General features: G+C 50.1%; 1 protein-coding gene across 1 annotated transcript; it reads right to left on the bottom strand.

Moving 5' to 3' along the window:
- Positions 1 to 7,517: 7,517 nt before the first annotated feature.
- Positions 7,518 to 15,210, bottom strand: HAND1 (heart and neural crest derivatives expressed 1). Its single transcript, XM_056847542.1, has 2 exons — positions 14,508 to 15,210; positions 7,518 to 7,638 (listed from the first exon to the last, which is right to left on the bottom strand). The coding sequence occupies exons 1-2, from the start codon at positions 15,120 to 15,122 to the stop codon at positions 7,537 to 7,539; spliced, it is 717 nt and encodes a 238-aa protein (XP_056703520.1). The 5' UTR covers positions 15,123 to 15,210; the 3' UTR covers positions 7,518 to 7,536.
- Positions 15,211 to 25,137: the final 9,927 nt, after the last annotated feature.

Raw genomic sequence — 25,137 nt, 5'->3', positions numbered from 1 at the left:
TATTGGGATGAATGGATCACCCGATCCTGTATGCATCTCCAGAGCGGCAAATCCAAGGCAAAACCTCCCGTGCTTAAATAGAATCATATTGGATTACCCAGTCCTCCCAGCCCCTCCTGATGGAACAGAAGACAGCCACAGTAAGACCCCTTTGGGGGCTTTAATCTATAATTTTTCTCCTGTGTGTGTGTGTGGGGGGGAGAAGCAGAGTCTGTGTGTGTGTGGGGAGGGAGCAGTTTCTGTGGGTGGGGGGAGGAAGCCAAAGGGGGCTTTTGCCTGTTCTGCCTAGGGTGTGTGTGCCCCCTCGAGTCTCTCTCTCTGTCATGGGCCCTGCCTTCGGAGCTGAGGACCCGGAGGACTCTGAAGCTGAAGTGGAGGAACAGGTTGCCTCTGGGCCTTCAGTACCTCCATTGCAGTCAGTAGTACAGGAGCCTGAAACAACTCAGCAGGAACCACAGCTAGGCAGAGAGATGGAACAAAGGCAGACAGAAGCTACTCGTCCCCCAACTCCTGCAGTGGAAGCTGAGAATGGCAGCCCTCCAAGCTCACCTGAACCTGATAGTCATGTCAGGACTCGCCAGCGTATAGTTTTGCAGGGTAGGCGAAGGAGTGCTCGCCTGGAAAGCCTAAGCAGACAGAGAACTGGTGCTGAGTCGTTGCAGGATGAAGCCTAGCTTGGAAGTGCACTGACTGATAAAGGCAGTGCAGGCACGCTTTCACTTTGCGGAAGCAACCGTGCAATTTCCCTGCCTTCTTGCTACTGCTATGATTGATCTTTCCGGCCGTTGACTCCTGCCTGTTTTGACGACGCCTCTGAATACTGACCTTGGGAGATAGCAGAATCTTTGTTGCCTGCTCCGAAAGGGGCTAGATACCCCCCCCCCCGCATGTCTGAGGACTGCGGGCACTGCCCAGCCCTTGACCTACGCCGGCACACTCTCCCTGGTTTGAGGGGGGGGTTCAGTTGTGTGTCCATCATAAGATTGGTTAGGTCTATTTTGATGCTTGCTCAAAACTGGTTTTCAAATGGTGACTTAAAGAATGCATTTGCCTGGTCCCGACTCGAGTCCGATGCAAAAGGGGAAATTCCACCCCCTCCTGCTCATTATGCATAGCTAGCTGCCTCTGTCCCTTTCCATGGTTTTCAAACTCCCAGGTGTCAGGTGTTGCTTTGCATGGTTGCAAATGTGTTGCTTTGCATGGTTGTAAATGTGTTGCTTTGCATGGTTGTGTTGCTTTGCAGTTGTGTTGCTTTGCAGTTGTGTTGCTTTGCAAACTTCTTCGCACCTGCCCCGCCCTTGCTCCCCGCAGCTCAGCTGTTTGTCGGGGCTGGGAGCTTTGTGCGTGGGCGGCAAGCTCTGCTCAGAGATGCACATCAAGGGTGGGGGAACCCCTTTCGGGGCCCATATCTCAGCCCCCCCGACCCAATCTTTACAAAACTTGGGGGGTCTTGCAAGAAGAGTCCTTTGAAGCTCCGCTGAAAGTTTGGGACCTCTACCCCCAAAAATGTCCCCCCGGAGCCGCGGAAAGGAGTGGTTGTGTTTTTAATGGCTTTATTCGGCCTAATTTTTTTCCCAAACTTTGAATTTGCGCCGAATTGCACAGACCCGAAGCGGGGGAGTTCGGACTTCAGCATATCCCGAATCCAGACGGACCAAATTCATCTGAATCCGAACTATACCGAATTTTTTTTCCCAACAGCCCTAGGTCCCAGGTTCAGTCCCTGGCATCTCCAGTTAAAAAGACTAGGCAAGGAGATGATGTGAAAGACCTCAGCCTGAGATCCTGGAGAGCCTCTGCTGGTCTGAGTAGACAATACTGATTTTGATGGACTGAGGGTTTGATTCAGTATAAGGCAGCTTCATGTGTTCATGCGGTTTTTGGCACTGGAGCACTGAGCTGTCAATGAGACCATCAAACCTTCCACCACTACCTCCTTACAGATATACTTTAATAGTACTGTTTGTGTCTTATGCCTGTGGTAACTTTAAAATACTTCTTTGGTATATGATTGCAGCCGATAACAATGGCATCCACTAGCACTGGTGATATCTGGAGGGATTTTCATTTATCGATCCAATGAAACCCTTCAGCCTCATTATCTACGTTAACACCTATACCCAGAAAAAAGATACTTTTAGTTGCCCATTGCCTCTAGCACAATATGTTGTGAGGTCTTTCAATTTTATTGCATTTATACCTTGACTACCTTCCATGATTATATCATACATGGGGTTTCCAGGTCTCCCATTCAAGCACTGACCCAACCCAGACCAGCTTAGCTTCAGTGAAATGTCTACATCATATGTCATGTGACCAAATCAATGGGTTAGTTCTGTGTTTGCAGATCCCCTTACCTCAAAGCATTTGTCCATGACAGACTTCCATGGGTTGTGTGGGAATCCCGCCACCATAAAGGATTTGTGGTAGTGTATGTAATAAATATTCCGCTCCTCAAATAGCATCTCAGCCCTTGATGATGGGAGAATTTGACCTACAGGAAGAACATATGCTTATCTCTGAGGTGGCTGGATTGTGTATGCACATGTCTTTCCACTACTGGGTTCTTCTGTCTATCTGCTTGTAATGTAATATAGGCATGCCTGTCTTTTATCAAGAAGCATTCTCTAAGCTCTTGTTCTTCCATGAGGTCAGACTTTCTGAAGGCAGATGATCTGCCAAGAGGCCTTCAGGCTCACCGCATTGTGGAAAGAAATCAAAGGGAGGCTGTCTTTCTTGGCCAGTCCACTTGGCCTTGATGTTGTTCGTACTGTGCTTCCTGAAGCAACTCTTCTGAAGCCATGAGGTCTGACTTGCTTATTGCTGGTGTGTTATATTGTGAAGCAAATCTGAACTATATGGAACACAGTCTTGACAAGCCCTTGCGATGCAACTGGTGAGCAGGTTGCTAAATAAAATAAAATTTAGCAACCTCTCATCTCTGCATCAAGGCAGCCAATGTCCTCTAGATCAGATTTAATTGTTGCAGATAGTTCTACATCTTACCAGGAAAGTAGAATTAGCAGCAAAGAGGCTGCTCCTAATCTTCTCCTGGGAAAAGAAATGAAAATGTACATCTGTAAATTTGCCAGGCCTGTGGAACACAACGTAAGCTTCCACCTTAATCATGGTGCTCTATTGCACCTGTTCCTGGTAAGTGCCTAATAGCCCTTGGAGGAGGAAAGTCACAGTACTGGAGGCCTTGCTGATCTTTAGTGTTGCCAACCTCCAGGTGGTGGCTGGAGATCTCCTGGAATTACAGCTGATGTGCAGGTGACAGAGATCAGTTCACCTAGAGAAAGGGCTGCTTTGGAAGGTGGACTCTATGGCATTATACTCCACTGAAATGCCTCCCCTCCCCCAAACCCCACCTTCCTCAGGCTCCACCCCCAAAATCTCCAGGTATTTACCAACCCACAGCTGGCAGTTCTACTGATCTTGGATGCTCCTAGTGCAACAGTTACTTTGGAGAAGTTTTCTTCTTTAGATACTGTCGTGCTTTTTGATATTTTCTGGGGGTTAGTGGGTACTGCAACTCCAAGAAGAAGCAAACTGCTGTACTGTGCTGACCTTTCATTTAGAATCAACAGGAAAGGTTTGCTTTGCCACTTTAACTCTTAGGGAGAGTTCCCCCATCCCCCCTGTCAAAATGAGAGATGATGAATTCTTGGGGCTCTAAGTAGTGTTTTGTTCCATGTACAGCTATGCATGTCTATGCAGACACCCTTGAGTGATTATGCTTAAGATCAGTATACAAATACTGCTATGCAGGGCATATACCCTTTACATACTTCGGCAATGCAACTCTAGCTGCCTAAACATACATACAGGGGGGAGGGGTAAATTAAGCTTTTTTTACACTTAGTGTGCCCCAGCCATCTGAAGCTAGGTGGCAACCCTAGAAAGGGCTTTGGTGATCATGGCACCAAAACAACAAAATTCCCTCCCCAAGTAGATTCATCCACCCCCTCTCTATTACGGTCCTCTGCTAGCTGGTGAAGACTTTTCTGTTTTGTTTAGAGTTCCCTCACTGACCCTCCTTCCTATGCCTGCATCTGTGTGTCCACGTGTTTTATTTAATTTTTACAAGTATACATGTATGTGTGTATGTACATATGTATGTATGTATTCCTGAGCTTGTTTTAATGTCTTTGATTGTTTGTCACCTTGGGGGAAAGGCAGCTTTAAAATGCTTTCAATAAATTAATAAGTCCAATTGATTGCAGAGGCACAGGCTTCAACTTTTTCTATTGAAATTAATGGAATACAAAAGCCCACAGACTATACACACACACACATATATGCATCCATGTCTAACTTGGATGAAAATGTGGTAGGTGACAATAGTTATACAAATGTTTGTGGAATGACTTGTAAAACTAAGCAATAATACACAACATTCCCACTGATTCCAATTGGAACATTATTATACCTGTCACACTTAAATCTATCTGTTTTTTAGTGTGTGTGTTTTAATGTTGGGTGGATCATGTTCATATTTATCTAAAAATAAGTTCTGTCATCTTCGATGGGATTTACTTCCAAATAAGAGCTTACGCTCAGGATAAAACTATATTTAAAGCCTGAACTACCCTTTAAAAGAGTTGTGAACCTGGAATGTGTCTGTCTTCTCTCTGTGTGTGCGTGTCATCAAGTCACAGATGACTTATGGTGACCCAGTGTGGGCCAAGAGAATTCTGAGAGAACTGTGACTAGCCCAAGGTTACCCAGCGGGCTTCATGAGGAGGAGAGTGGACTCGAACCCGGTTCTTCAGGTTAGAGTGTGCCACTCTTAACCACTACGCCATGCTGGCTCTCATCTGTCTTCTACCGCTATACTATTAAGTCAGCAGCAGCAACCACAATTCTTCTCTGTAGTACTATATTTTACATATATAGAATACAGCACCAGCAGTTAGCAATATCAACAGAGATTGCCGAAGATGATATCTTTCTATAAAATGGTCTGGGGCATGACACAAAATGCAGACTATTTCAGTCCCATTATTGAAATCAGTCATGCTTTAACAGTGTGCCACTCTGGCTCAGTTGTAACTTTAGTATGAAAAGAACACCTCTATGCTAAATTAGCACAATCACAAAAAATCAGCATAACAACCCAAAATATAATGAAATCGCCTATTTCTAATAGTACTTTACACATACAACAAAGAAAATGACGATGGTCCGTCTTTGATCAGACTTGCCGCTTCACAAGGCAATCTCCATCCAATTGTTTTGTAGTCTTTATGTATTGTTAGATAGCTCTTTAATGACTGCATATATATGGGTTAAGCTCTTGTACGGCAGATTCTACGTTATACTGAAGAAGTTGGATGACAAAACAGTGCATGTTTCTAGATGACCGTCTATACAGGATGGAGATCGCCTTGTGAAGCGGCGAGTCTGATCAAAGACGGATTGGGACCCAAGATGGATTGGGGGTGGATCCTTTGATTTGTTTTGGACTTTAAAGTGTCTTAGCAAGTTGTGCATTATAGGGCAATCGTCATTTTCTTTGTTGTATGTGTAAAATACTATTAGAAATAGGAGATTTCATTATATTTTGGCTTCCTGTGCTGATTTTTTTGTGATATAATTGTAGCTTTGGCTTTGGTTATGTTCCTGGTGTTTGGATCTAAGTGGCTTCCCTTGGACATCCCATTCTTGTGAAACAGGAAGCAAAACAGATTTTTGCACCTAATTCACTACAAGGATTCTGTTTGACTGAGGGAAAGGGGGAAGGAAGAGATTCTGTTTTCATAAAAGCTTCAATTTATTTATTTATTTTTAAATCCACATAAATATTTGGCTTGGCAAACCTGTTATCTTAGCAAGTGGTCATACAGATTTGAGGTAGACAACCCAGCATAGGAAATGTATCAAATGCACCCACTTTAGGTAGTTTAAATACATTTTTAAAAAAATCAACAACATTGGGAGTGGAAAGAGGGGGGATGGAAGGTGAATGAGGTCGAAATGGAAGAAACAGATGTGTTGTGTTTATTTACATGAAAACAAACAATAATACTAGGCTTGATCCAGCCACAGTGATATATCTTTAGTCCCACTGATTTCAAGGGGCAATTTAAGCATGTTCTTACCTCTCTGGTTAAAATTGATGGATTTTAAAAAAAATACTTGACCTTGGCAGCACCCTGCCAATGTCTTTCCCCAAGGAAACTGTGGAACCACCACCTCAAAACGGCCGGAGAAAGCAAATGAACGGGAATTAAACGACCCAAAGTTTGAGAGCACCCAACTACCTCCCATGTGACAAACTCTTGAGTGCATTTTCCCATCTTCACCCATCACGGTCGAAAGGGATTCCCCGGGGTTGGTCATTGTGCCTCGTGGACCCTGCTGTGGTTCTGGCTTCGGATCCTGCCCTTTTGGTTTGAAACGTGCTTTAAGCATCTGTCCAAAAGCCAGAGGTCATTGGCATGGAGGAAACCAAGAAAGCTACCCGGTCAGGCTGAATAGCCCAGGCGAGACTCCCCTGTCTTCTAGTCTTCATCCACAACCTTGTTCGCAGAAGGCACTTGGAACTGAGCCGTGGATGAGGCTACTTTTAAACGAAGCAAGGAGGCCGCCGCTGCCGCTGAAATCAAAGCAACCGATCCGGCCTTGCTTTCAGTTGGAAAGAGCAAGGCATGCCCGATTCAACTCTGAAATTGGCGGGGACAGTGATTTGGCCGTGCTCAGAAATGGGATTTCATTCACACCGTGCTCAGAAATGGGATTTCATTCTCACCCAAGCCAGGCTGTGATCTTCGTTACTGCCGGGAAGTCATCCCGTCGCTCTCAGTGGGACTAAGAAATCGGATTGGGGACGGGCGCTGGGAAGATGCTAATGGACCGGCGTCGCCAGTCTGGGGCTCCCGGAGAGTGCAAGAGAGGCGAGCGCCCGCCTCGGCACGCTTAGGATCCCACTCGGACGCAGATGTCAATTGCGCTGAAAACCAGCAGGACGTCTCTCCAAGCCCATGTGCCGAGGACGGTCGCCGAGGAGCTCGCTTCCGTGGGGAGAGGTGCCGGGGGCCCCTCTGGAAAGCCAGCCCCGCGTCCAGCGTGGGCGCCTAGCTCCCGACGACCTCCAGTCTTTTGTGCAACACAAGATTTGGGTCGGGACCCAACGCCGCGCAGTTTATGTACGCATCAGTCAGTGACACCCTGATTCCTTGAACACATTCAAAATCCCTGCGGGTCCCCAGGAGCTTTCTGCCAAGGGAGGGGGCTGTCGGGATCAGGGTGTGCCCAGAGCCTGGCCACCTCCCCGGCTTCGCAGGGTCCAGTGGGGGGGGGGTTGCAGAGACTCCCTCTCTCTCCCCCCCTCCTCTTCCCCCCTCTCCGTTTCCAGGCGCTCCGGCCCCCTCTGCAGCCTCCTCATTGCACACGCTGGTCGATGAGGGCGGCTCGTCCCGAGGCTGCGGGAGGGCGGATCAGCAGGCAGAAAATCCTCTTCTGAGGAGGGTCCGGTTTGCTGGGGTGGGGGGAGAGGTTGAGTTGGCGCTCCCGACTGGAGGCCCCGGGTTTTCATTGGTTCAGTTCCAGCGCCCAGACCTGCTGAGGCCAGCCAGTCCTGCCCTTAAGCCGTTTCTCTCCGTGGCCTAAAGAATGAGAGTAGACCTCGGACTGCTGCAGGAGGAGAAAGGACAAACAGCAGGAAAGAAATCATTGAAAATATCAACATCTCTCTAAGAATCAACTCAACAAGGCAATCATAATAATAATAATCAGGAAAGAAATAATAAAATAATATTAGATCCGGCCAGAGGAAGCTGCTGGCGGTTCTAATAAAAGAAACTGAAATCCTACGCACGCTTACTTAGGGGCAAGGCCTATTAATCTGCACGCTATTCATTTCTGAGTAAACATGAATTTTCAGCACGTCTTTCATACGATTAATATCAATTATCAATCATTTGGTTGGTTCCTCGAAAATAATAAGAGCCCCCCCCACACACACAAAGTACAATCCACTGTAATAAAGATACAACGGAAGCAGACTGGTTTTGTTTTGCAGGCGCACAAGTGGACTGGACAGCTTTTGGGTACGTGACGCCATTGTTTGTAAATTTCACCCGGAGGGTTGTAAAAAAGAACCTAGAATTGTTCGTCTGTTTATGGCCATTAGATTATCAGTCGGAAGGCGATAAATTTTTTGGATTTATTTTATAAATATCTAAGGCCCTGTTGTGGTAAATACAGCCGAGCCGTCTACTAAATTATGCTTGTTATGAGACTCTTAATTGCCAAGCCGGTTCTATTAAGTTTGACCAAAAGAGCTGGAATAAATAATGCATGGTTTATACAGGCTCTTGAAAAGTGTAAACTGGAAAGTAAAGCTTCGTGGAACTAATTCCCCCCTGAGGGTATTATTTTTTAAGCAAAATCACAAAATCACACAAGGTTGGAAGAGACCACAAGGGCCATCCAGTCCAACCCCCTGCCATGCAGGATCCCACAATCAAAGCGCTCCCGACAGATGGCCATCCAACCTCTGCTTAAAGACCTCCAAAGACGGGGATCATTTGCTTTTTAAAAAATCGTTTTCTTCCTCCTCTCGAGGATATAGCGATAATTTTGGGGATGATCCCAAAACTAAACGGCAGAACTGCATGGAATTTCTGATCTAATTAGTGGTGGTTGTTTTCTTCTTCTAGGGAGGGAGGATTCCCGGAGGATAGGAGGAAAGAACCTCGAAGTGCACGTTCTTTCCCGCTGACAAAAAACCCCAATAAAGACAGTCGCTACAGTGAATCACAGCTCGAATTGGACTGATTTGGCTCAATACAAGAAAGGCTGCGGAGCTTAGCAACAGTCTAGCGAAGTTATCACACAAATGTCTGCTGGGACAAAGGGCCAAAACGCCTGGGAGGTTTTGCCTTGGATTTGTCGCTCTCCAGAGGCAAGCTTTCCCCAGCCGAATCCTCAAAAATCAGCCCCAGTGCAGAATTTTGATGGGGAAAATGTGCATCTAGAGAGCGGCAAATCCAAGGCAAAACCTCCCAGGCGTTTTGGCCCAAAGTCATCAGACACGAGAAGCGTTTGTTATTATAAAAAGGCCAGTAGGGTGAAGCTTTATCAAAGTGGGGTGGGTTCCTCCGGGCTCGCGGGTTAGTCTAGCTCCCCACCACAATTTCCCAGTTTTAGCCACCGTCCAGGAAGAAGGCAGGCAGAGAGGAAGGGGGGTCTAGTGGGCTTCAACCTTGTTTGATTTTAAAGGGCTTGTGGATCGCCCCCTACGAGCGTGTCGCCTCACCTTCGAAGAAAGAACACGGAGCGTGCCGAGCGGGTCTGGTTTGACGCTTTTGTGTCCCAGGATCGCGAACGCGGACATCCTCTCTCTCTCTCTCTCTCTCCCCCCCCCCCACCAACTATGGTTTCGGTATTTGTGTTTCTTTGGCTTTTTGAAATCTGTCATCTCGGCGGGGGGGGGGGCTGTACAAAAATCGCAGCCAAGAACCATCAAAATCCCCCACCCCCACGGTTGATTTTTCCACCCCGAGATCGGGCCATGGAGAAAAGAGGAAGAAGCTAGAAAGACGCTTTTTCCTAGCTATTCTTCCGTCCTTGTGCCCATTTCCCCTCCCCTCCCCTTTTATTCAGGCCCCCTGCCAACTCCTGGCAAGGTGAACTATTTAAAGCCCCTCCAGTTGCAACAAGTGGGGAAAGCGAAGGGCAGGAGCTCTCCTCCGTTTCAAGAGCTTATAGGAAGATTTGGGTGCTCTTCCCTTGCGGCTGGTGCAAAGCTGGGCCTCCAGAGCCAAACCGATCCAGGCTGGGGAGTGGATGGGCACCCAGAAAAATCGGGATAATAATACCCGCGATTTCTGTCCGGCAGCATCCCAGGCTAGCCCAGTCAACCGTTGCTGCAGAACCGGGCGGTTTTATTTTGGCCGCCCACTAAAATGAGCCCGGGAGCACTTTTTTTTAACACTAGGCCAGGCCCGGGACCCTACACTGCGGGGAGGGAAATCGGCGCTTCTTGCCTTGCTGCAGGAATTGGTGGCTGGCAGGTTCTGTGAGTGGGAAGGGAACCCCGAAATCCGAAAACTAGCAGACACCAGCAGCTGATGCTTTTAAAACTACGACGATAAATCTTTGTATCTACATAATCGTACGGTAGAGGATAGAAATGAAAGGAACGTGCTTAAAGAGTACATAAACCGAGACTAAAAAGTCGAAGGCCAGAAGTTCCCATCACCCAGGTCTCTGTTTCTCTCTCTCCCCCCCCCCCCCCGCCCAGTTTTCTCTAAACTCTCAGAGGCCTGAGCAGGCCGGTTTCTTCCTCCCCCCTTAAGGGATTTTCAACCCTCCTGGGGCATTTTCAGTCCTCCTCAGGCTGTCCGGAGGTCCCCCACCCTTTACAATTGTGTGTGCACACTTGGGAAATCCCCCAATAGGTAGAAATCGCCTACCCTCTCTGTGGGTGGCCCCTATGTGCGATTGGCAGGGACCGGGGCCAGACACTTTACGTATTTGATATTAGAATAGAATAAAATGAATGGTTTTATTTGCATTTAGCCACAGGCCATTACAAACACGTCAAGGATACCACAGATAAATAATAAAAGAAAATCCTAGGTTAATAAAATTCTGCAGAATAGAATAGAATAGAATAGTCAGATTCTTGGACATGACATTCAGCCCCATAGAAATTTCAGAAATGCAAACACCGTTTCCCGCAGCAAGGCATGTTTATAAATAAACGCGCACCCTTCAAGGGACTGGGTTAATCTGAGCTCAGGCGAGGGCCATTTCGGTCCGCCAAGAGGTCCTGCCGGAACCTCTACTGGTCCCGCCCGTTCTTTCCTCTCGGATTGGGCGCTTGTGTTGGGCCTAACCGTTTCCGTCGGGGAACGCAGCAAGGCGGGGCGCAGAGGCCGTTCAGCCAAAGCTGGGTCCGGCCAGGCGCAAATACGCACGGGGGAATGCTGGACGCGCCGCGCAAGGGAGTCTCCCTCGTGAAAGGGTCCACGTCTAGGGGTAGAACATCGGCAAGACCGGCACCCCTTCCCAGTTCAGGTCGGAAGCCACCCCCACCCCCCGCGCAACTCCTGCCACGAAGGACGCAATGCCATAGGCCATTTATGTATGGGAGGTTTTGCCTTGGATTTGCCGCTTTCTAGATGCACATTTTCCCCATCTGAATTCTCAAAACTCTGCACGGGGGCTTATTGGAGGGAAATGTGCATCTAGAAAGCAGCAAATCCAAGGCAAAACCCACCATGCATAAAAGGCCATAGAAGCAGGTTTACTCAGAAGCGAATCGCCGCAAGGTCCTTAGGATTTACAAGACAGTGTGCATGGGATTGAGACCTAAACTTGCAACCATTCTACATTGAGGGAGTGGGGGGCTCAAGGTTCAAAGGCCTGCCCCTGGATTAATTTGCCAAAAATTAACATCGCCCTCAGTGTATTTTGAAGGTATTTTTGTGGCAAGTCTTCACTATCTTGCCGTAAACCCGAGAAATCCCAGTGTGTGGTCTGAACTGTGTGGGGGTCCTACTCCCCGTTTGATGCCCAGGTTCTTACCGCAGGGTAGATCCGATCTTTGTTTATTTTAGGAGGACTTGCTCCCAAGCAAAGCCGGGACTCTGGGGATGAAGATGGCCTAAGGTCATAGGCATGAAGGGCAAGGCCTGCAACCTCTACTGATACCGGCCATTTATGCATGGAAGGTTTGCCTTGGGTTTGCCTCTCTCTAAATGCACGTTTTCCCTACCCAAATTCTCAAAACTCTGTAAGGGGGCTTATTGTTGAGTTTTGAGAATTTGGATGGGGGAAATGAGCATCTAGAGAGAGGCAAACCCAAGGCAAAACAAAACAAAAACAAACACCCATGCATAAATGGGATACCAGGCCTCACCAGTCTGACGTTAGGCAAAATTACTGGGGAATCCGCCTTCCTTGGTTCAGGGGGCCTTCCTCTCCCGAAAGGGTGCGGAGGATCGCCAGTTGCTCCAACTCGTCCCAGTCGCTCCAACTCGCCTTCCAGGACATCCTCCTCGCAAACACGGGCCTTGCCCCCCCCCTTTGCCCTCCCGATCCCTTCTCTGGGCCTCAGCCCGGCAGTCCGCTCGGAAAGCCGCAGAGCCTCCAGGTTGCCAGGCCTGGGCCGGAGGACGCAAACCGGAGATGGAGAGCAGGCGGATGTTTGCACAGCTGACCCCTGGCTGAGCCAATATCCACTGAAACCGCGTTACTCTTTTTATTAAGTGACAGGGATCCCAAGACGACGTTGTCAGTGGCAAGATTTATTTCAGTCCTTATATCCCTCAAGCATTAGATTTAAAATTACACTGCTCAAGATCAATGGATCAAAGAGCTTCTAAGGAATAAGGAAAGAAAACCACGTTACTAGCAAGGCAGCTGACAAGAGCCATTTATGCACAGGAGGTTTTGCCTGGGATTTGCAGCTCTCTAGATGCACATTTTCCCCATCCAAATCCTCCAAACTCAACAATAAGCCCCCATGCAAAGGTCTGAGAATTTGGATGGGGAAAATGTGCATCTAGAGAGTGGCAAATCCAAGGCAAAACTTCCCATGCATAAATGGCCCAGGTCTGGCAGGGCTCACCGGAGAGGCCCACCTGGGGTGGCAGGGGACCTGGCGGGTGGGAGGAAGGGGTCCAGACACCCTTAAGCTCGACAGTGTCGGGTGGGCCGGCTTCCTTTCGGTCAGGGGCTTGCGGGTAAATCTGGAACCTCCCCGGAGGGATGGCGCTGGGCTCGGAACGCAAGAAAGCCCAGTCCGCCTCCATCCCTGGCTCGGGCCTAGGGACGGGGTTCCCAGCAGCAACAGGCCGGGACGAGCCTCCATGTGCACCACGGGGGGCAACTCTGCCCGTTCTAATAGCTCGTCCATCCGACGGAGAGGGGGACTTCTCCCCTACTCGCAAGGACGGCCTTGGCCTTGACCCCCGAGTCCATAGGGAGGGGCGGGCCCACCAGCCTAAGCTCGTCTTGGAGAAAGAAACCCTGCTCGAGTAGGGTTTACATATTGTCATTTTAAGTGTTGCTTTCGTGAACTACAGCCCGATTTCTACTCAGGGGCCGATACCCCATTTTTAAATCCCATCGGTTTCAGGTCTGCCAAAGCGTGTCCTTTCCTTGGGTGCAGCTCCGATTTAAGAGGTTTATACGATCTCCAATACAAACTCCAATTTAAACTGTCCGCCCCTTGACACAGCACGTTTAGGAACAGCCGCCCATCCTGCTTACTTTCTAGGACTGTCTTAAGATGGATGTGTTTCTTCCAAACAGTCAAGCAGTCAACCCTGTGGCATTCAAGGGATTCAGCTGAGACCAACCAGTTTCCAGAGACCAGGTGGTCCTCACAGTGGTCTCTGCCCTGTACCCTCTGGGGTCTGACATGGTCATAGGGGGAAGCTTCAAAAACACAGTTCCTGCGCTCAAGGAACTAGCAAGGACACGCTAGCTCTCAGGGCGAAAACGTATAGGAGGTTTTGGCTCGGATTTGCCGCTGTCTAGATGCACATTTTCCCCATTTGAATTCTCAAAATACTGCATGGGGGACTTATTTTTGAGTTTTGAGAATTTGTAAGGACACCCCCCTCCCAGATGTTAAGCTTCTGAGGGCAGTCTGAACCCTTTAGAGCCGGTGTATCAGTTGAAAAGTTAGGCCCGGCCGAAGGACTTTCGGGGTATTCCAAAGGGACCCAGAGCGTGCTCAAGTCGCCATTCCCCCCTTCCCCTCTTTAGGGTCTCCAGCAGGATCCAGTGACTGTATGACCCCGCTTTCGCTGCCCCACTAAAGAGGAGGACGTCCCCTTTCCGAGGCACCCTAGTCAGCGCCTACATCATCGAGGGAGGACACACAGGCCTTTCAGCAGGACCATCTCAGGGAACCCCAGCACTCCCCGCCGTTCTTTCTTCTGGCCCCTAAGGTGCTGGGCTGGATCAGAGCAGCGCTCTGCCCAATTTGGCGCCCCATCCAGGCAGCCGGCGACTGTTCCCCCCTCCCCCCCCAGGATCTACAAACAGTCAGAGAGGCGAAGGCCGTGCCCTTGACCGTGCCCTGGTCGCCAGGGCTGGCAGCCATCATAAGAACATAAGAAAGGCCCTGTTGGATCAGACCAAGGCCCATCAAGTCCAGCAGTCTGTCCACCCAATGGCCAACCAGGGGCCTCCAGGAAGCCCCCCAACAAGACGACTGCAGCAGCACCATCCTGCCTGTGTTCCACAGCACCCAATATAATGGGCCTGCTCCTCTGATACCATAGAGAATAGGTATGCATCATGACTAGTAGCCATGTATAGATCTCTCTTCCATGAACGTGTCCACTCCCCTCTCCGAGCCTTCCAAGTTGGCAGCCATCACCCCATCCTGGGGCAGGGAGTTCCTCCATTCAACTAGGCCCTCGGCCAGCCGCGAGTCGCCCCAGGAGACGCCTCCTCCTCGCCCGGAGAAGCGCCACTAGGCCGCCCTCCCCGCCCCCCCGCCCCCGCCCGCCCCGGGTCCCGGCCGGCGGGCTTACCGGCTCGCGCTTCCTCTTGGCGTCGCGGGGCTCGGCCTTCTTGAGCTCGGCCTTGAAGCCCTCGGCGGCCGGCCCGTCCTTGGCCAGCACCTCCATGAGGTAGGCGATGTAGCTGGTGGCCAGGCGCAGCGTCTTGATCTTGGACAGCTTGGTGTCGGCCGGCACGTTGGGGATGCACTCGCGCAGCTCGGCGAAGGCGCTGTTCAGGCTCTCCGTGCGCCGCCGCTCCTTGCGCGGCCCGCCCGACGCCCCGCCCGCCCCGACGGGCCCCCGCCGCCGACGGGCCCCCTGCCCCTCCGGCGGGCTGCTGCCGTACGGCGAGCCGGGAGAGGCCGACGCCCCCAGCCCCGCCGCCGCCGCCGCCGCCGCGCACAGCAGCTCGGCCCGAGGGGGCGGCGGCGGCGGCGGCGGCGGCGGCGGCGGCGGGGAGAGCTGGGCGGCGGCGCTGAGCAGCCAGCCCGGCGCGAAGGGGCGCTCGGCCGGCGGGAAGCAGCGCGCCTGGCCCGGGGGCGGCGGCGGCGGCGGCAGCGGCGGCGGCGGCGGCGGCCCGAAGAGGAAGGGCTCGTGGAGCAGCGCCGGGTGCGGGTGGCCCGGGTAGCCGCCCACCACGTTCATGGCTCCCGCCAGCTCAGCTAGCCAGCGCCGGCCTCGGCCCCGAGGCGCGTCCAGCCGGCGCCGCCTCGCTCCGGCTTGCTCTGCCGCCCGCCCCCCTCGCCCGCCCCTTTTATGCGGCGGGCGGCCCTTTGAAGCCGGGCGGCGGCCCGCGGGAGGGGGCGGCCCGGGGGAGAGGAGGGAGCGGAGCCCTCCCGGCGAGCCTCGGCCCCTCCGACGCGCGGCCTCCCTCGCCTGGCCCGCCAGGCCCCGACGGAGCCCTGCCGCCCATCCCGCCCGGAGCCCAGAGGCGGCGTCCGCCTCTGGCTTGTAGGGCGCCCTAAAACTGCGGGGACAAAAGAAGAAGAGGAGGAGGGAAGGAGGAAGAGGAAGAAGAGGAAGAAGAGAAAGAGGAGGAGGAGGAGGAGGAGAGGAGAGCCACCACATATAAAACATCTGGCTTCTCGGGCTGCTGGGGGAATTTTGCCCCCTTACACCCCCACCCCCCACCCACACACCTTCCGCACAAGCGCTGGGAACAATGTGGATGAGCCCCAATCGTTCGGGCAGTCCTAGTGAGTTTACTCGGAAATAAGCCTCGCGGCGCTCTATAGGCCTACTCCCAGGTAAAGGGTCGCAAGCACACTTTCCCCCTGATACGTCCCAGTGCGGCTTACCGCCCAGTAAACGCGTAGAGAACCAGCTGCCCGGCCTCAGCCCTCTGCGCGCTGACTTGGGCATCGGTGGCGGCGGTTTTTGGCTAAGATCAAGGCAGCCGTCGTCCTCGCCGGATCCCTCTCTCACCGACAAGGGCGCCTCTCCTCCTCAACCCCGTATGCCAGGCTCAGGTCTCCCTGAGTTCCGGGGGACTGGCTTCCAATAAAAGGGACGCAGGATCGCAGCCTGCAGTAGTCGCCGCCCTGGGCCCAGAGCAAGATGCTCGGAGGCTCAGGCTTCTTTTCGGTGAGGCTAAGCCCGATCCAGACGGCTTTCCTGGCCATTAGGAAGCGTCCCCACAGACTAACCCCTTGCCTAGCCACGAAACCCAAGCTGTTCTCCCTTGCTCCTCTCGGCTTAGAAAAGCAACGCTTTCCAAGGGGAAGGGGAAGATGCCTTGAAATCACCCGGGAATTTCCTGCACACAGTGTCCGATCCACACCGCCCTTGCTCAGGTGTAAGCCCCGGTGGGCTCAGTGGCTCCTTTGCCGCTAACAAGGCCGAAAGGCTTCTTAGGGTTACCCTAGGCAGTCTCTGGGGGAAAGACCCATCCCAATGAATTCAGTAAAACTTCTGCCAGGCCACCTGCTTGGGGGAAGGGGGGCGGTTTGCAAGTATTTTGCAAACTCCAGCCATGCGAATGAGCATTTCCCATCATAAAGGGTAAATAAAACTTGTTTTGGCGCGTGTCAGTGGCGATATGGGGCACGATCCATCGGAGATTATCTTATGCAGGAGGACCTGGCGGCAGATGATGTGCCCTCAGGCAAGCCCGATCCTAAGCACCCTTCTTCGGAAATCCCACAGGGTTCTAAAGGGGACTTGCTTCCAACTAAACATGTTTAGGATTGCAGCTTTTCAGTTGAAAGGCAGTGGACTCCTTCCGAGTTAAAGTCCTTCAGGGACAGTGGAGACGGTTGTGTGTGTGTTTTAGAGGGGGCTTCAACGTGGATCGCCAGATTAGATTCTATGTTTGCCCCTCTCAGTTCTTCTACACTTTAAAGAACAACAAAGGGGGTGCGTGTTCAGTTTTATGTTTAAAGCCAACCTGATCCAGAAGCAGACCACAAGACAGTCAAGAAGCAAATGCTGGGGGAGGGGGTGGAGAGACCGTTTATTTGCTCGCTTCTTGCTGGGTGTTCACACTTGTAGTCCGCCCCTCTCACGAGAACTCGTAAAGGGCAGGTAGTACTAAATAAGGGGCACGATCCCCCAGACAAATGCAAGCCTTCACAAACCCCACTGGTTTCAAAGAGGAGAATTAAGCATGTGCCGACCGACATCCATCCGATTGGAACCAGAGAGTTGGAAGGCTGCAATCGTAAAGGCGCATCCCGCAAAATCTTGTACATTTCCCTAGGATCTGCCTGCCCAAATGGTTAGTTTTAGTAGGATCGTGCTCACAGTTAACAAATAACTTTTAGAAGTGGCTTTTAACTAGTGTGCTGGAAGAAGAGCTGAACTTGGTGGATTTCTGTTGTTTTAAACTGTCCGGCAGTGAATAAGGAAGGATAAGGGAATTTCTCCTCTCTGTCTCTGTCTCTCACTATTCTCCTTATACCTAATATTCTTACATATTTCCAGACTCACACAGTGGACTTACTTATATATGCTGATGTCTTTCATTAAAACCACAGGTCCGAACGAAGGAAACAATTATCAAACGAAACCTAATCAGTTCAAAAGCCAAAGGCAGTCTCTCTAGCTGGGGGCTGGGATACACACACACACACACACACACACACACACACACACACACACACACACCATCTGTTAACTCAGTATTTTTGGGAAGGAATGGCAAGAAAAGACTAGCTGCTCCGCATTCAACTTGTTTATCACTTTCTGGGGGCGCATGGGAGGTTTGGGGGGCGCTTGGGGGTTTTTGCCTTGGATTTGCCGCTCTCTAGATGAACATTTTCCCCATCTGAATTCTCAGACCTCTGCATGGGGGCTTATTGTTGAGTTTTGAGAATTTGGCTGGGGAAAATGTGCATTTAGAGAGCGGCAAATCCAAGAGAAACCCTCCCGTGCGTTTTTGCCCTGGTATTCATTCATTCATTCTTTCAGTTTATAGTCTGCCTTTCTCACTGAAAACTCAAGGCGGATTACACAGCGTAAATAAATGCAGGCAACAGGATGGGATATCTAATAAGCAACGTAATGGGATTAGGACACATTCAAGGAAGCAGGGATTATTTAGGATAATTCAGACAGCAAGAGACAGTACCTTTCTGAGCCACTCCATTGTAGTATAGCTCCATTACCTGTGTAAGAATGCCCTCCTGAATCATTTAGTTTTGCTAAAAGAGCAGTAGCCTGTTTTGAGAGGTATAAAGAGACTGCCTTGATCCCTTCCAGCAAGCCTTGTCACGTCCACGTTCCCAAACAGCCCTTTTGGCTGGCCCTCCTGGCATCAAACCTGTGAGAGGGGTCTGTCCTAGGAAATCTTTTCATAACACCAATGTAAGGTGTCTGAGTAATGGGGTTACAAAACCTTTATACCTACCTCACCGCGGGATTAAAGGATAAAAGCAAAGCAAAGTCCAACAAGAGCATAGAACATTTTGTTAGTTGCCAGCCAGCTGCGGCGTCTCTTGCTATATTTGCCCCTAGGGTCTCCTGGTATTCACTCAACCAGTTGTTATACTGGGGAGGGGCTGTTGCTCAGTGGTAGAGCATCCACTTGGCATGCAGAAGGTCCCAGGTTCAATCCCTGGCATCTCCAGTTAAAGGGACTAGGCAGGTAGGTGATGTGAAAGACCTCTGCCTGAGACCCTGGAGAGCCGCTGCTGGTCTGAGTAGACTATACTGACTTTGATGGACCAAGGGTCTCATTCAGTAGTTGCAAGGGGATCCATATGATGTTTTATCGTACTTCATACCTACTGTTGTAGTGTTTGTTGTTCTCTTCAACTGTTTTTACTCCCCTAGGGTTGTTACTCCCCTAGGGTTCTGAAACGCTCCTGAGATGGCAAAAAAGAGCAAGAGCCCAGTAGCACCTTAAAGAGGAACAAAATTTCTGGCAGGGTATGAGCTTTTGAGAGCCACAGCTCACTTCTTCAGATACTTCAAAGCTCATACCCTGTCAGAAATTTTGTTCGTCTTTAAGGTGCTACTGGGCTCTTGCTCTTTGCTAGTGCTACAGACAGACTAACACGGCTACCCATGGTGATCTGTCTCCTGAGATGCTCAGTAGAAAGGCTGAGGAAGGAAGGAAGGAAGGAAGGAAGGAAGGAAGGAAGGAAGGAAGGAAGGAAGGAAGGAAGGAAGGAAGGAAGGAAGGAAGGAAGGAATTTTCTTCTAGGTAAGGTGCTGGAGACCAGAGGAGATGTGATTAATGTGATCGCCAAGCAGGCTTGGCCCTCCAGGTTTGCAAGCCAAGAAATTGAGAACCAGGAAGTCTGGGAAGAGTTTGCCCCCCACCCACGCCCCTCCATTCCCCTTCTCCTTCCTGGGGTGTCCTTGCGTAAGCAGTCCTGGACCCAGAAAGCCCTCCCAGCCAGGTCTCGCCGCCGGTGCCTCCAGCCTTGATTCGAGGAGACCGACGAACCTGACCGGGGGGGCTGCAGCCAGCGCCCTTGGCCCGAGAAACCGCCGCCCAAGAACAAGGGCTGGAGACCCCGTCGGCTGGGGTGGGCTGCAGTGGGGAGGGGAGGAGAGGAGAGGCGCGCAGCTAGCTGGGGAGCGCAGGAGGAGGCGCGCAGAGGCGCCTCTTTGGCAGACGGAGAGGAAGTGTCGCGGCTGGAGGTGGGGCGGCAGGAGTGTCACCCCGGAGCCAGTCAGGCTGGCCCATTCGCACGTGAGCAGCGGACGTAGGGGAGGAGGAGATGCCTGGGAAATGAGAGCCACCCCGGAGAGTAGAGACCCCCAGAAGAAACGGGCCAGAAAGAGGGGGGTCGTTTGTTCTGCATCTGTAGGGAGGCTGCGCGCCCTGGGCACGCTTCCCAGGCAATTGAAGCCCTTGGGCTCTGTTGCCATTTATGCATGGAAGGTTCTGCCTTGGATTTGCCACTCTTTAGATGAACTTTCCCCCCATCCATATTCTCAAAACTCAACAATTAGCCCCCGTGCAGAGTTTTGAGAATGTGGATGGGGAAAATGTGCATCTATAGAGTGGCAAATCCAAAGCAAAACCTCCCAGGCATAAATGGCCTGTGGCTTCAGGCCTCCGTTTCCAATGTCAAGCAGGCTGACCCGTGACTCGGGAAATTCTGGCCCCGAGTCCTTCTTACCTAATTGAAATAACACTGGTGGTCTACCCGAAAGCTTGTGGACTCTGAAAGCTGTGAAGTGTTCGACTCCTTTGTGATTATCGCTATTATTACTGTTTATAAAACAAGCAACTGTATAGTGTCCCCCGTAAAACAGGCCTTCATACGTTCCTACTAAGGCTCAGATTTGAAACATTTTGTCATTTGCAATGATGGATTTTTAAAAAACCAATATCCAATTGCTGCAGGTCGCCTGATTGTTTTTTTCCTTAAGGCTTCTCATAAACCTATTTATGCCTGGGAGGTTTTGCCTTGGGTTTGCCGCTCTCTAGATGCACATTTTCCCCATCCAAATTCTTGTAACTCAAAAATAAGCAGAATTTTGAGAATGGGGATGGTAAAAATGTGCATCTAGAGAATGGCAAATCCAAGGCAAAACCTCCCAGGCATAAATGGCCCTTGTAGTTAGTTCGGGATTTCAGCGCCTGCTGTTGCATGTGTATTTAGAACCCGTTGGTCTGTTCTGGTACACGAAAGTCAGGATTCGGTGACAGAGCTCTAATAGATTATGTCGGAAACCGGGCAGATTTAATAAAGCAGTTTGTTAATTCAGCTCAGATTTCAAGGGCACATTTCAATTGCCTTCTTTTATCAGGACGGGAAAATGTCTGAGACGGACTTGTTGGAAACAATTCACCTTTAAAAAAAGAACTAAGGGCACAATAATCCAATCGAAGTTCAGCACATTTCCCATTCAGAGATCTTCTGGGCACTGTGGGGTTTTTTTTGGGGGGGGAGGTAGTTGTGAATTTCCTGCATTGTGCAGTGGGTTGGACTAGATGACCCTGGTGGTCCCTTCCAACTCAATAGCCATTTATTTATGGAAGGTTTTGCCTTGGATTTGCCACTCTACAGATGCCCATTTTCCCCATCCGAATTCTCAAAAATCTGCATGGGGCTCATTGTTGAGTTTTGAGAATATGGATGGGGAAAAAGTGCATCTAAAGAGTGGCAAATCCAAGGCAAAACATGCATAAATGTCTTATGATTCTATGATTGAAGCCGCGATGCTTTCCATACTTTCTAGGCCGTAAGGCCCATTAAGCACAGTAAAGTTTACTTCTGGGCAGTGACGGACCTACATTTTTGGGGCCCTGCTGAACCTTGAACTGTTATAGGGGCCCCTTCGCAACCAGCAACAATAGGGCAACATCCAACAAGGCCCTGGCCCCAGCCTGATTGAATGTTCTTCCAAGTAACATCAGGGCCCTATGGGACCTTCAGAAGTTCTGCAGGGCCTGTAAAACAGCTTTTCCACCAGGCCTACAATTGAGGGCAACCACAGGTTGTCATCGTTACTGGCCTCCCTCTCCTCTCCCTTGGGGCTTCTGATATGAGGATTTGGCTGCTTGGCTGGGCCTCCAATGGCCCTGTAATTATATGAGTACCATCTTGTTAACTGTATTGAATGGTTTTATGAATTTTATTGATTACTTATGAATTTTATATATATATATGATTTTATTATGATTGTTGTTACCTGCTGTCAGGTAAGAGAGAGGAATGAGGATCTTCAGTAGCTGCCACCACTCTGGTGTGAGCCTAACTCATGAAGGCCCAGAGTACCCTGCCTGCCCCTGGCTGCTTCTTCTCCCAACAGGGTATACTTTCTAGGTAACCAAATGAGGCATGAGGACCCAGGGCAGAGTAACAAACAGTTTATTAAAAAGGTCTAATAATAATGATAAGTCAAGCCATAATAGGATGACAAAACCAGTAAAGGCAGGCAATCAAACAAATAAAAACCCTAACACATCTATCTTTACTGCCCCTAGCCGTCTCCTGGCACTAGGCCTCAGGCTAACTCACCCCTTCCTGGATGAGGGATCCCTCTGTCTACAGCAGCCTCTCCCCAGCCCTGCTCCCTAGGAATGAACCCCCTCCCTTTTCAGGCAAGGCATTTTATTCCTTCTCCCCAGGCACCACTCCCTTACCCCTGATTGGCCCTAGTCTACCCTCCAAATCCTCTTCCACCAATCACAAGGCCCAGAGGGTACCTTGGAGACATAGGCCTGGTAACTACTCTAATATAGGCCTTCCTAGGGCTGTAGGCTGCACTTGAGGCCTAGGATCATGACACCCACCCTGAGCCCGGCTTTGACCGGGAATAAGGGTGGGCTAAAAATTTAACTAATAAATAAATAATAATAATAGGGAGGGGTCATCAGAGGGGGCATGTTAGGATAAAAAGGTGAAAATCTGGTTTTTTGGTGTTAAAATGCACAAGCGAGATGAGTGCAGGCTGAATTGAGAATTCAGATGTTTCTTTTTTATGGTTCTGATTGACTCTAGTCTAAGGGCTGAGCTGTAGAATTATGAAGCCATGCACCAACGAAGGATTTGAGGATCCAGCTGCCAAAATGTAGGCTATGAATAGATTCTGGTGAGCTCAGTGAGCCCTTTCAGCTGGGGGTTCGAGCACTGAAAGCCCCCAATAAAATTTTGAAATTTGACACGGACATTTTGAGGCCAAGTGAAATGGGTATTAGAGCATATTCTAAAGTCAATATTAAGTACTTCAACCCATTGGCTTATGATTCTATCACTAAAAAACTCCATTGATTTTGTAGAGAAATTCACTCATTAAAAAAAAGTTGCTTCGGGGGGGGGGCCCTCCAGGATTGGGGGCCCTGAAGCTTAAGCTTCATCAGTTTCACAGTAGATCCGCCTCTGCTTCAGGATCGCGCTGCATAGCACTTTATTGAAGCTCGTGGTACTTAAAGGTGCTCAGCGGGATTCTCTTGCTCTCTTTGAATTATCTTGAGTGTTTTGCAGGCAAATTTTCAAATAATCAGTTATACAAGTAGGGGACTACCCTGTCATCTTTCTCACCTCTATTAAATATACTGACTGAATGATCAATTCACTAGATTTACTTCTTGAACTAGGAATCGGATATCTTAGACCACCATGTATGGGAAGAATCGGGATTTAAATCGGTTTTTAGACTATAATATGCATGGAAGATTTGCCTTGGATTTGCTGCTCTCTAGATGTACATTTTCCCCATCCGAATTTTCAAAACTCTGAATGGGGTTTATTTTTGAGTTCTGAGAATTCGGATGGGGGAAATGTGCATCTGTTGAGCAGCAAATCCAAGAAAAAACCTCCCATGCATATAAACGGTATGAATCGATTCTATGGACGAGTAAGTCCGGTTGGAAGGAATGGAGCTGACCCTCACTTCCGTTAGGGATAGGGTTGAAGTATGTCGGTTTATATAGCGGGGTGTGTGATTGGCCATTGATGCATGGGAGGCTTTGCCTTGGATTTGCTGCTCTCTAGATGCACATTTTTTCCCATCTGAATTCTCCAAACTCTGCATGGGGGCTTATTTTTGAGTTTTGAGAATCTGGATGGGGGAAATATGCATATACAGAGTGGCAAATCCAAGGCAAAATACCCCATGCATAAATGGTGATTCTGTGAAAAACCTCTCAGCTGCAGGCGCTCTCCATGAGGGACACGCAAGCTTAAAGATCCCCTCGATCTCCTTGCTCCATTCTGTGCTCAGCGCCGTTTCCGCTCCACTTCCGAATCCGCAGAACATTTTCCTGCGAGTAGGCCCCATTGAATTCAAGGGGACTTACTTCTGAAGAGGCCTGCTCCAGGATTGCTTTTTCCAGGGGCGCCCAGCAGTCGGCTTCGAGGAGCTCCGCGCGGTGGTTGGAGGGGCTTCCTCCCACCCCCGGTGAAACCACCCGGCTTCTTTGCCCTCCGGCCCGCCCCCGGGTTCCAGAGCTTCAGCTGGCCCGAGCCCAGCGATCCCTGCTTGACGCGTCAGAAGGAGACTCCGGATTAACCAGTCCTTGCGCGTGGCTTTTTGCTGGGCCGTCCCGTGAGCGTGCGAAGGGGGCAGATCGTCCTGCGGGTTGCTCTGGCTTTTATAAACCACAATTTACAAACCAGGCTCTGGCAGGAGGCCTTGAAATGATTCCTTTGCTCGGCTCTTTGGCGACGGGGAAGGAGAAAGCGGGAAGAAAACGCTGGTTTTCCCCTGCAGCGATTCTCTCATTTATGCACTGGAGGTTTTGCCTTGGATTTGCCGCTCTCTAGATGCACATTTTCCCCATCTCAATTCTCAAAACTCTGCATGGGGGCTTATTGTTGAGTTTTGAGAGTTTGGATGGGGAAAATGTGCATCTAAAGAGTGGCAAATCCAAGGCAAAAGCCTCTCATCAGACTTTTGAAAGGGGAATAAAACAGTTGCACGAAAGTCATATTGCCGATGAGAAAGAATTCACCAGGCGAATTCGGTCGACTGAATTATATTTCTAAAACGGTTTCAGCTAGTGAGGAGAGCCCACAATAGACCTGTAGGTATCGGCAAGAACATAGTTTGGTCACCAGAAGGGCTTCTCAGAGTCCCTCCGAATCGAAGGAGATGTTGGGAGAGAAAAGCTGAAATCAGGAAAAGCTCAGAACGCACAAGAGTCTTCCATTGATGCACGGGAGGTTTCGCCTTAGATTCGCCACTCTCTAGATCCACATTCTCCCCATCCAAATTCTCCAAACTCAACTATAAGCTCCCATGCAGAGTTTTGAGAATTCCGATGGGGGGAAATGTGCATCTAGAGAGCGGCAAATCCAAGGCGAAACCTCCCGTGCATAAGGTTCGATCCCACAATTCGCGTGATATTTGTTAAAAGATTTCGCTCTGTCTATAGCAATTGCACTGGCCACCTACTGAGATTAAACTGTCGTTGGCGATCTTAAAAGTCGAATGCATCACTATACCGCTGAATGGATCGGCCTGACATATAATTCGGTTGCATCAAATGGCGGCCAAATAGGACTAGCCCCCGAATCTAAAACATGTTCACGGATTTCAGTGAGTCGGTCACTTGCTATCGCCACGATAGCGATCTGCACTTCGGCCGTTTATGCATGGAAGGTTTTGCCTTGGATTTGCCCCTCTCTAGATGCACGTTTTCCCCATCCGAATTCTCAAAACTGTGCACGGGGGCTGATTGTTGAGTTTGGAGAATTTGCATGGGGAAAATGTGTATCTAGAGAGCAGCAAATCCAAGGCAAAACCTCCCAGGCAT

This window comes from Euleptes europaea, chromosome 1, assembly GCF_029931775.1.
Source record: "Euleptes europaea isolate rEulEur1 chromosome 1, rEulEur1.hap1, whole genome shotgun sequence".
NCBI lineage: Eukaryota > Metazoa > Chordata > Lepidosauria > Squamata > Sphaerodactylidae > Euleptes > Euleptes europaea.
This window is presented reverse-complemented; position numbering and strand designations above follow the sequence as displayed.